The 12,420-nt window shown below is 40.2% G+C and overlaps 1 protein-coding gene across 6 annotated transcripts in view; it reads left to right on the forward strand.

Moving 5' to 3' along the window:
- Positions 1 to 12,420, forward strand: part of EML6 (EMAP like 6) — a 322,773-nt gene that overhangs the window by 178,108 nt on the left and 132,245 nt on the right. For all 6 annotated transcript variants that reach the window (XR_011569245.1, XM_070798676.1, XM_070798674.1 and 3 more), the window contains 3 exons: positions 6,871 to 7,072; positions 9,940 to 10,077; positions 11,135 to 11,391. Coding sequence is in view for 5 of the 6 variants with exons in the window: in XM_070798676.1 (XP_070654777.1) it covers positions 6,871 to 7,072; positions 9,940 to 10,077; positions 11,135 to 11,391 (597 nt within the window). In the remaining variant the exon portion in view is untranslated. The remainder of the gene's footprint in view (positions 1 to 6,870; positions 7,073 to 9,939; positions 10,078 to 11,134; positions 11,392 to 12,420) is intronic.

Consider the following 12,420-nt stretch of genomic DNA (forward strand, 5'->3'; position numbering starts at 1 on the left):
GAAATCTGCTATAAAACACAGCCTGTGAGTTACTAAGGGAAAAGCAGGGGTGGGATCCTTAGACTCTGCCTCTCGTCTCTCATTTCCCTGTGGTTTCCTTACCAGGTCCCCTGAGGCTCTTCTAAGGACCCAAGAGCTCCCTGGGCAGAGTCTGAATATACAGCTGGGTGCTGCATAGCTTGACTGCCTCGTCAGTCTCGTCTGGGGTGGAAGGTTCTTCTTTGTTCTAAACCTCTTAAAGACAAAGCAAATATTTTTTAAATGTTAATGTATCAATTCCATGTGATAGGTTGTTTATTATAGTATTCTTGAACATTCTGAATGTGTTCCCCAAACAGGAAGTTAAAAAATAGTGGGGATGGTGGGAGAAAAATGTTTGTACCCTGGTGGTTCTTTGGGAGAAATTTTGTGTTCAAACCATTTAGTTCAAGGCCATGGGGAGAACTCACCTGTTCATGCTTGTAGTGAAGCTGTGGGTGCCATGTCCGCTTGGAAAGGTAAGTCTTTAGGACAGTCAATGGAATCATAAAGGGATTGTGGTTTGAATATTTCGGTAACAGTTAAAATACATAACATATTGCTGAGATATATATGTGTATATATATATAATATGTGTGTGTGTATGTAACATTTTTATTGAGATGCAATTGAATTATAACCTTAGTTTCAGGTATATAAAATAATGTTTATATATAAAACTTGAGGTTTATGTGAGATAAAGGTCACATAATCTCAAGTTTAGTTAACATCACTACACATAGTTATAAATTTTTTTCTTGTGATGAAAACATTTAAAATCTATTCTCTTAGCTACTTTTAAATACACATTACAGGATTACTAAATGTACATGTACGTAATGCTGTACATCACACCCCCAGGACTTCCCTACTTTATAACTGGAAGTCTGTGCCTTTTGATTCAGTTCAGTTCAGTTGCTCATTTGCGACCCCATGAATCGCAGCATGCCAGGCCTTCCTGTCCATCAACAACTCCCGGAGTTCAGAGACTCATATCCATCGAGTCAGTGATGCCATCCAGCCATCTCATCCTCTGTCGTCCCCTTCTCCTGCCCCCAATCCCTCCCAGCATCAGAGTCTTTTCCAATGAGTCAACTCTTCGCATGAGGTGGCCAAAGTACTGGATATTCAGCTTCAGCATCATTCCCTCCAAAGAAATCCCAGGGCTGATCTCCTTCAGAATGGACTGGTTGGATCTCCTTGCAGTCCAAGGGACTCTCAAGAGTCTTCTCCAACACCACAGTTCAGAAGCATCAGTTCTTCGGCACTCAGCTTTCTTCACAGTCCAACTCTCACATCCATACATGACCACTGGAAAAACCATAGCCTTGACTAGATGGACCTTTGATGGCAAAGTAATGTCTCTGCTTTTGAATATGCTATCTAGGTTGGTCATAACTTTCTTTTTTTTTTTTTTTCATAACTTTCCTTCCAAGGAGTAAGCGTCTTTTAATTTCATGGCTGCAGTCACCGTCTGCAGTGATTTTAGAGCCCCGAAAAATAAAGTCTGACACTGTTTCCACTGTTTGCCCATCTATTTCCCATGAAGTGATGGGACCGGATGCCATGATCTTCGTTTTCTGAATGTTAAGTTTTAAGCCAACTTTTTCACTCTCCTCTTTCACCTTCATCAAGAGGCTTTTTAGTTCTTCTTCACTTTCTGCCATAAGGGTGGTGTCATCTGCATATCTGAGGTTATTGATATTTCTCCCGGCAATCTTGATTCCAGCTTGTGCTTCCTACAGCCCAGAGTTTCTCATGATGTACTCTGCATAGAAGTTAAATAAGCAGGGTGACAATATACAGCCTTAACATACTCCTTTTCCTGTTTGGAACCAGTCTGTTTTTCCATGTCCAGTTCTAACCGTTGCTTCCTGACCTGCATACAGATCTCTCAAGAGGCAGGTCAGGTGGTCTGGTATTCCCATCTCTTTCAGAATTTTCCACAGTTTATTGTGATCCACACAGTCAAAGGCTTTGGCATAGTCAATAAAGCAGAAATAGATGTTTTTCTGGAACTCTCTTGCTTTTTCCATGATCCAGCAGATGTTGGCAATTTGATCTCTGGTTCCTCTGCCTTTTCTAAAACCAGCTTGAACATCTAGAAGTTCATGGTTCACGTATTGCTGAAGCCTGGCTTGGAGAATTTTGAGCATGACTTTACTAGTGTGTGAGATGAGTGCAATTGTGTGGTAGTTTGAGCATTCTTTGGCATTGCCTTTCTTTGGGATTGGAATGAAAACTGACCTTTTCCAGTCCTGTGGCTATGCTGAGTTTTCCAAATTTGCTGGCATATTGAGTGCAGTACTTTCACAGCATCATCATTCAGGATTTGAAATAGCTCAACTGGAATTCCATCACCTCCACTAGCTTTGTTCGTAGTGATGCTTTCTAAGGCCCACTTGACTTCGTATTCCAAGATATCTGGCTCTAGGTGAGGGATCTCACCATCGTGATTATCTGGGTCGTGAAGATCTTTTTTGTACAGTTCTTCTGTGTATTCTTGCCACCTCTTCTTAATATCTTCTGCTTCTGTTAGGTCCATACCATTTCTGTCCTTTATTGAGCCCATCTTTGCATGAAATGTTCCCTTGGTATCTCTAATTTTCTTGAAGAGATCCCTAGTCTTTCCCATTCTGTTGTTTTCCTCTATTTCTTTGCATTGATCCTTTTGATTACCTTCACTCATTTTGCCTACTGTCCATCTCAGTCTCTGGCAATCACCAATCTGTTCTGTGTATCTGTGAGATTTGGGGGTTTTGTTATTTCTTTTTTAGGTTCCACATATATTCCCACAATATTTATCTTTCTCTATCTGATGTATTTCACATATCATTATGCCCTCGGAAGTCACCCAGGTTGTCCCAAATGGCAAGAATTTTGTGTGTGTGGCTGAATAATACTCTATTATCTGTGTGTATATTACATTTTATTGGTCGGTTGGTGAAGAATTAGGTTGTTTCCATGCTGTGGCTATGGTGAGTCATGTTGCAGTGAACATGCGTGTACAGATACGTTTTACAGTTAGTGGTTTTGTTCCCTTCAGATAACATTCAGAAGTGAAATTGCTGGATCCTCCGGTAGTTCTATTTTTAATTTTTGAGGCATCTCCATGCTGTTACCCACAGTGGCTGTGCGAGTTTACATTCCCATAGTACACAAGGGCCACCTTTTTTCCCCACTCTTGCCAGCATTTGTTATTTCTCATCTTTAGCGAAAAAAACAGCCATCATAATAAGTGTTAGATGATATTTCATTGTGGTTTTGAGTTGCATTTCTCTGACTAGGGATGTGGAACACCTTTTCGAGTACCTGTTATCTGCATATCTTCTTTGGAAAAATGTCTGTTCAGGTCCATTTTTTAATCAGATTGTTCGGGGTTTTTGCTGTTGAGTTGTATGAGTTCTTTATGTATTTTGAATATTAGCTCCTTATCAGATGTATGATTTGCAAGTATTTTCTCCCATTGGGTAGGTTGCCTGGCCATTTTGTTGATTGTTCCCTTTGCTGTGAGCAAGCTTTCTTAGTTCGATGTGTTCCCACTTGTTTATTTTTACTTTTGTTGCCTTTCTTTTTGGTGTCAGAGCCACAAAGTCATCACCAAGACTGATGTCAAGGAGCTTATTGCCTGTGTTTTCTTCTAGGAGTTTTAGGGTTTCAGGTCTGAGGTTCAAGTCTTTAATCCATTTAGAGTTTATTTTTGTATGTTTCTTTTACATGTGGCTGTCTAGTTTTTCCAACACCATTTGTGGAAGAGATTGTCCTTTCCCTGTTGTGTATTCTTGTCTATATTATTTTAATTTATTTTGGCATGTAGATACCTGCTTACAAATGTCTGGCTCCTCCTTAGAATGCAAACTCCATAAGGGCATGACCCTGGCTTGTTCACTGTTCAAGCTTTAGTCTTGGGCATGTAATAGGTGCTCAATAGTCTTGGGCATGTAATAGGTGCTCAATAAATATTTTTGTATGTAAACTAATGACTATATCCCTCCTCTGAAATGTTCTCATTGAGGATGGGGAGGTTGTCTTTTATTTCTTGGTATCTCCAAAGACTCAAGAAATATTTATGATTTTAATATCTTATTCTTTTAACAATTCTTACTGAGTATCTACCACTATACTAGGCGTGGAGGACACAAAGGTGTATAAAACTGAGAAAACTCTTGTCTTCACAGATATTAGTAAGAGGGGGCAATAAATATAATAAACAAGTAAACTGTCTGATTTTTTTGCTGATGTTAGAATGTAATTAATATCTCTCTTCCTGTTTCTCAACGACGAAGTCTTATACCTCTCCAGTAATAAAATTATAGATGATGCAAAGCCTGCTAGGGAGATGACAAATTCACCCCCTCCTCCTAGAGGCAATAGGAATATGTTAATAAAAGCATGGGGAGAAGATACAGGCAAGAAAGGGACAGGAGCAAAAGGATTTTTTTCTCAGCTGAGCCTCCTGCCTATCAGCCTGCCATCTTATCCTGACTGTTTTCCCTACACATCTGTCCTTTCCAACCTTGAAAGCCTGCGTGGTGTTTGCAGTGGAGGATTTTGAGTGATTGACCCTGAAACTAGCCGTTGCCAAGGTATCGCTACTTACTTCTCACAGCAGGAATAATAAATCTGCCTGCGTGCTGTCTCCTTCCATTTCAAGATACATAGCAATGAATTCAAAGCAGGGGGTAAAGAGAGTTATCTCATGTAAGGATAGCAAAACAGTGTTCTGTTTTGTAGATAAATTCATTATCTCATTAGATCCTTTTAAGATCATAATGAGTTAAGATGAGGATTTCAGTTAGGGTGTCCAGATACCACCAACTAACTAACTCTTCTATCGTCCCAGCATTTGTCTTGAATTTTTTTTTAACAGGTTGTACTTTTTGGAGCAATTTTAGGTTCACAGCGAAATTGAGTGGAAGGTACAGATATTTCTCATATACTTCTGCTCTCCTACACACGCAGCCTCCCTATCAACATGGCCCACCAGAATGGTGCATTGGTTACAGTGGATGGACCTACATTGATATATCATTGCCCAAAGCATATAGTTCACGTTAGGGTTCACTCTTGGTGTTGTATTAATATATTCTTTGAGTTTTGACATGTATAACATGTACCATTATAGATCCTACAGACTTTCACGACCCTAAGAATCCTCTGTGTGTCTGCCTATTCATTCCCCTGTCTTAGACCTTTTCATTCTGTAATAAAGTAATTATAATTTTATTGAATATATCTGAAATTTTTTGATAGAATAATTTAATAGGTCTTTCAACATACCAAAGCTGCTTTCTTGGTTAATAAATATTTCAAAAAATGTAAATTTAATTATTTTTAGAGCCTACTTTACTTCCAGAATGGTCCTGATTTGGATGATAAATTACATGGTCTCCATAATTATAGTCTACATTTATGGTCCCCAGAGAGAAGGAGAGTCTCCCTGGGATGTCTGGCCGGTCGGTATAGAGCAGGACTGAAGTCCAGGTACTCTGACTTCTTTTAGTTTCTGCAACAAAGACACAAAGCCCACTGGAGAGGCAGCTCAGATCTTAAAGGTTATCACATCCTTAAGTAGTTTGAAGTAGTTGTGAAGGTGGGATGGCTTATGTACTTCTAATTCAGACATGAGAAAATTCACTGTGTAAGTAAATAAATAATGTACCTTGTAAGGAACAGAATAGACCACAAGAAATCCACGCAATCAAAACTCAGGCAGGCAAGTTGAGAATCTACTTAGAGAGGATGGAATAATATGAGGGGGAAGGTTGGATTTAAAAGGAGTACTGCACTTTTAGAGAAGTTTCCATAAATTGTTAAGTCAGTGAAGAATAACATCTTCAAATGTTTGATGGTATTCTGAGACTGAAATTGGAGTTTCATTTGCATATTTCTGGGACATGGTGCATCTGTTTATCCAGCAGAATGAGACTAGGTTCTGATCAGATACATACTATACTTGCCTAATATGATAATTAACTGTTCTGTAGTATCACCCACGTATAATTATCTTACAATGCTAGCATCCTAAAGATTGAAGTGCTTATTAACTTTTCCATAGCAAGTCAGAAGGAAATTATTTTAAAGGAGGTTAAGTTTTCATTAAGACCAATTCCTGCTCTTATATTCACTTTAATGTCATATTTAATATAGACTTTGCTGTATCTTCCCAACCCAGGGATCAAACCCAGGTATCCCGCATTACAGTGGATTCTTTACCAACTGAGCCACAAGGGAAGCCCAAGAATACTGGAGTGGGTAGCCTATCCCTTCTCTAGTGGATCTTCCCGACCCAGTTCTCCAAATCTGCTGGAGAGGGGATAGTCTGGTTGGGAAGATCTGCTGGAGAAGGGATAGGCTATCCACTCCAGTGTTCTTGGGCTTCCCTTGTGGCTCAGCTGGTAAAGAATCCTCTTGCAATGCGGCAGACCTGGGTTTGGTCTCTGGGTTGGGAAGATCCCCTGGAGAAGGGAAAGGCTACCCATTCCAGTATTCTGGCCTGGAGAATTCCGTGGACTGTGTAGTCCATGGGGTCACAGAGAGTCGGACATGACTGAGCACTTTGACTCACTCACTTCACTTGTGCTGTAAAACCACATAGTTAGCCTAAGTCAGACAGGAAAGAGCAATCTTTCCTTTACAAAACAGATTACAAGGGGTGTGGTGGGGGGCCAGCACATGGAAGGCAATGGTCAATAATGCAGAGGGCTGTGTGGGTTGGTTGTCCGCCCCCAGGCATTGTTTGGCTATGTTACCTTAGAGGCTCTCCTGCTGACGAGGTTTTAACTTCAGGTGTTTTATTTGTAAATGGTGTGGAAGGATGCTTTTACTTTACTTGTGTATTTTCTTTGTCAGGCCTCTCTATCCGGAGTGTGTGCTGGAAAGCAGACCGCCTCCTAGCAGGGACCCAGGACAGCGAGATATTTGAAGTAATCGTGCGAGAACGGGACAAACCGATGCTGATCCTGCAGGGTCACTGTGAGGGGGAGCTCTGGGCTCTGGCCCTGCACCCCAAGAAGCCACTGGCCGTGACGGGCAGTGACGACCGCTCTGTCAGGTGAGGCCCCAGCAGTGTTGCCATAACCTCACACACCTCCCTGGGATGACAGACTGATTTTGCCCAAGCTTGCTTGTTATTTTAAGAGAAGGATAACCCCCAGTGTAGAACCTCACAGTTTCCAAACAGAATGCTGAGACATTTTGCTTAACAACAGTTGGCTTCTTGATCTCTTTTTGTTGCTATCTTTCTTGGGCCCCATATAAAGTCAAGAAAATGTTCTTAGAAGTGAAAATGCACTCCCGCTGGTTAGATTGGCCTCCAGGTCTCTTTCAGTTGAAGATGTGAGCTGAGTTCACTCACCTGTATAAAGTTATATTTCCCCCTCATATCTTCTGTCCTGCTGGGGGCAGCTTAGCAGTTTCACAGCTTACTCACTTTTTATCCGTTTAGTTGGAGATTAGAGATCTCAAATAGAACTGAAGTTCTGATTTTCCAAAGTCGTCTTTAGCATGAGAGTCATTAATTCTTTCTTTGTAAATTCTCGTGTGGAATTTTGAGCAATGTCCTCAAATCAAGGGAAAGTGCTGGTTCCTAAGAAAATGTGCCCATTTTATTAGGGCCTCAGGGGTTCTTACTATGGATCACTTGTGTTTGAGAGCTCGACAGTAATAGAATGAGCAGAATGACTATGCTTCCACTGCTCTTGTGACTGTTGAGAGACTGAACATATGATTTGAAAGTGTGAGATGAAAGCTGTTACACTGAATCCAGCGTTTTTGTATTTACTACTGAACTTTAAATGTGCTCAACAATAAGCAGGCCAGAAAGAGAGTCCGTGACAGTGAGAGGAAGAGACTGATTGATCAATTCATCGATGGATTACTGCTTCTAAGTTTGAATAGCTAAACAGGAGGACTGGACACGAGACCTAAGGTCATTACTCTCCCTCCCCACCCTTATTCTGTATTTTTGTGAATCCAGTCAAGATGCAGTCAGTATACTCATTAGCATAAATCCAAAGATAAATCCATTTTTTAGTTTGCACCCAGCACTAAAGTCTCATCAATCTAAAAATCAGTGAAAACAATTACAGCTATCTCTACATGTGCTGCTGCTGCTGCTAAGTCGCTTCAGTCGTGTCTGACTCTGTGCGACCCCACAGACGGAAGCCCACCCCGGCCCACCGTCCCTGGGATTCTCCAGGCAAGAACACTGGAGTGGGTTGCCATTTCCTTCTCCAAGTGCTATAAATGTTTATTTGGCTTCTTACTTGTCATTACTTACTGCCTTCCTCTCTTCCTTTTCCTTCTGTTACTCTGAGCCAAACCAATGCCACCAAGTTATTCAAACATCCAAGAAACTCAATTCATACCCATCCAGATAGAAAGGATTTCAAGAAAGTTTTTAGCTTTTGTATTTTAACAACTATGTTGAATCTTAGAATTGCAAAGAGCCCTTACTGCCAGAATTTGTATTACTCCCTTTAACCATTAATTTGGCTAAGATATTAAATGGAATTTGACACTCTGAGTATTGAAATTTAGCAAGGGTATAAGTCATAACTCTTTGAGAAAGGTTAGCTTAGTGACTTTAGAAGGATAGTGCAGTTTACTGAGATGTGGTGGTTTCTTCATGCTAGTAGAGCAAAGCTTACATTGCTTAAAATAGTACACGGCTAAAAACAGCATGAACTATGAATAATGGAAAAGGTATTGAAAGCCTACCCTGAGTTTTAAGCTGAATAGCTCAGGCTGCCTCAGGGATAGGCAGACTCCACTGGGCAGCCCTACATGGCAAGACAGGTGCCCCGTCCCTCCTGATGGCAGGATGCACTTAGGAAAGCTACACCACATTTGACTTACTCCTGTCTCTTTATCACAAGAGCTTAGATTCTAGCCACTCCCGCCACAGTTATTGTTGTTTGCATAATAAGAGAAGACTGTCTTTAAAGTGGTAACAGGAAAAGGTCACATACCACAACTGCAAGTCATATAGAAACTCTTATTCGAATCCTCAGATATTTAGTTCATGGTCTTTCATTCTGAAGTGCTTGGCTTAGGTGTTCTAAGAGCTGCCCTTACAAGTGACCTCTGTTTCTCCAGCAGTCGTCCGCTCATCAGCCAGGGGGCCCGGTGAAGTATTCCCCCTCCCCTGACCAAGAGGGGCCCTGTCAGCAGTGGGGCGCCAGGGATTTTTGAGGAGTTTCAGCACATGACTGTGTACAGCCAACTTGGAATCCTCCTAGGCAGGGGTACCATTTATTCTTCTCCATCTCAGATACTTTTTCTTGCTCAGGAGACCAACAAACATAATATGCGTTTTAGTCTATATTTACATAACACAGTTTCTAGAAGAAAACCCGTATTTAAAAAGCAACTGATAATAACAGCATCTAGTAGTACCTCTTATCCTGTAAGTGTTATTAACACCCATTGGTATAATTCAGGAACAGTTTTTAATCTCCAAAGAGAAAAGTTGCTTGGGGCTGGTGCACTGGGACGACCCAGAGGGATGGTATAGGGAGGGAGGAGGGAGGAGGGTTCAGGATGGGGAACACATGTATACCTGTGGTGGATTCATTTTGATATTTGGCAAAATTAATACAATTATGTAAAGTTTAAAAATAAAAAAAATAAAAAAAAATTTTTTGTATGAAGTAGTATGTAAAATTTCCTTATTTTTCAATCTCAAAATCTTTGAAAATATCTCATGTTTTATTTCTTGCTGGATATCTCAAATGGAGAAAATCACCCAAAGATAGACCAAACACCTTTGCAGCTTCCCAGACATGCCGAGAGGGAGGAGACTGGTGTGATGTTCCTGCATCCTTTTTTGTTACTATCGCCGTGATGAACAGGCCTTTGGCCTTGGGCTGGCTGATGACTATGAGAAAGTGTTTTGTTTTGACTTTGAACTGCTCTTAGGCTGTGGAGCCTGGCTGACCATGCCTTGATTGCCCGCTGTAACATGGAGGAGGCGGTTCGCAGCGTTGCTTTCAGCCCCGATGGATCTCAGTTGGCCCTGGGCATGAAGGACGGATCTTTCATTGTTCTCCGAGTCAGGCACGTACTACTGGTATTGAAAATGACGTTAGAGATATGCTTCTGCTAAAATTAATTCTCCAGGTCAGAATGTTTGCCAGGACTTTAGGGAAAAATGCGTTTGCTGTTTTGAATAGGTAGATTCGCAATCCCCTCTCTGTAATTGCCAGATCCAAACACTGAAAATCTTAAGTTATTTGGTAACTTATTTGGCAGCACAGCCTGACCCAGTGAGCTGATGTGAAATTGTTTACAGTCTGTCAGTCTCCTTTTTTTTTTTTAAGTGTAATTTTTTTCTCAATATATATATTTTGTTGAAGTATAGTTGACTTACAGTGTCTCGGGTGTGCAGAAAGGTGATTCAGTTACACACATATCTACTAATCTCTTAGTAGGAACAATCACATATCATGGGATTTGCTGCAAGAATATGAATGTGTTCAAAAGGGGTCGCTGCCCTAGCTCCTACGGGGCTGTTGCATAATATATGTGAACCTTTGCAAAATGCAGTGAGTGATCAACTCCCAAACTCGTCTGGTCCTAAGGGTTTTAGGTAAGAGATTATGGGCTTTTAATGAGACGAGAAAAAGGAAGAAAAAGGAAAGCCGCCTCTAATAGCACCAGAGTTTTAGAGGTGAGCTGGAATAAAAGATTTTTCGCCCTATAATCACTAATAAAATGGAACATTTCCTATTTATTAACATCTGATATTATTTATAGTATACAAAAATTATGACCCACTCTTGTATTTCCTTCAAATAACCTTGGTTATTCTTTGGGATTACACACTTTGTGATTATAGAAAGGAAACGAAGCTATAAATTAGATACTGTATCTCACATAACAAATTCTACCTAGCTTTAAAAATGCTGTTGACATGGTTTATTACACTAAATTCTCATTACCAGTTACACATAACTCATTACCAAATGGGTAAGTAGCCTTTTCTTTCTTTGCTTAGTGATGTATGAGAAGATGGCTAATTACCAAATTTTCAGTGACACACAAACTTTAAAGCATGACTTGAGGTTCCATCCCTAGATTTGCTATTTATCATTTTGCTTTTTTATTCTTTCAGAGATATGACAGAAGTGGTTCATATCAAAGATCGAAAAGAAGTCATTCATGAAATGAAATTTTCTCCAGATGGTTCTTATCTGGCAGTGGGATCCAATGATGGCCCGGTAGACGTCTACGCTGTTGCCCAGAGGTATAAGAAAATTGGAGAATGCAACAAGTCTCTCAGTTTCATCACACACATTGACTGGTCTTTGGATAGTAAATACTTGCAAACTAATGATGGTGCTGGAGAACGGCTATTCTACAAAATGCCATGTAAGTCACAAGGGCATTAAATGTGTATGCAAAACATAGCTCTGAACCATGGCAGAAAATGTATGAGGATATTCTTAGGACCTGAGGGCAAGGAGTATTTTCTCAAACAAGACCCTCAGATCACAAACTCTCAAAGAAAAAATTCATAAACTGAAACACATTAAAATAAAAAATTATTCCACAACAAAAGAGACTATAAATAAAATGAAAAGACAGTGCATAGGTTGGGCATAAAGACTTGGATTTATAATGGACAAAGGCTATTCAGTTGACCTTTGAATAATATGGGTTTGAACTGCGTGGGTCTACTTCTGTAGATTTTTTTTAGTAGTAAATACTAGAGTACTACATACTAAGAGGTTGGTTGAATCCATAGATGTGGAACCAGGAATGCAGATGGTCAGTGCAGATGTGGAACCAGGAATGCAGATGGTCTGAGTTGTACATGGATTTTTGACTCCCCAGAGTTGTTCAAGAGTCAACTGTATACCTAGAATATGTAAAGAATGCCTACAGATAAGGAAAAAGAAAAATTGCTAGGAAAATACAAAAAAAACCCTGAAAATTTGCGGAACACAATCCTAAACTACTGTGATTACTTTAGTCTCTCTTTGTGTCCTTAATAATTGGAAGCCTTTATTATGTGACTACTTGGTGAAAAGTGCTAATTGGGATTCAAAAAACACACATTTTATTTGTAGCCCTCACTATAATTTCTATAAGAAATTCATCTTATTTACATAATACTCATTTAGTAACACTTAGTTTATAATAATAAAACATCATAAATACAAATTGATGTATTTTCAATTCAGTTGCTCAGTCATGTCCGACTCTTTGCGACCCCATGAACTACAGCACGCCTGGCCTCCCTGTCCATCACAAACTCGCAGAGTCCACCCAAACCCATGTCCATTGAGTCGGTGATGCCATCCAACCATCTCATCCTGTGTCGTCCCCTTCTCCTCCTGCCCTCAATCTTTCCCAGCATCTTTTCAAATGAGTCAGCACTTCACATCAGGTGGCCAA

The sequence above is a fragment of the Bos indicus genome, chromosome 11 (genome assembly GCF_029378745.1).
Source record: "Bos indicus isolate NIAB-ARS_2022 breed Sahiwal x Tharparkar chromosome 11, NIAB-ARS_B.indTharparkar_mat_pri_1.0, whole genome shotgun sequence".
Lineage (NCBI taxonomy): Eukaryota > Metazoa > Chordata > Mammalia > Artiodactyla > Bovidae > Bos > Bos indicus.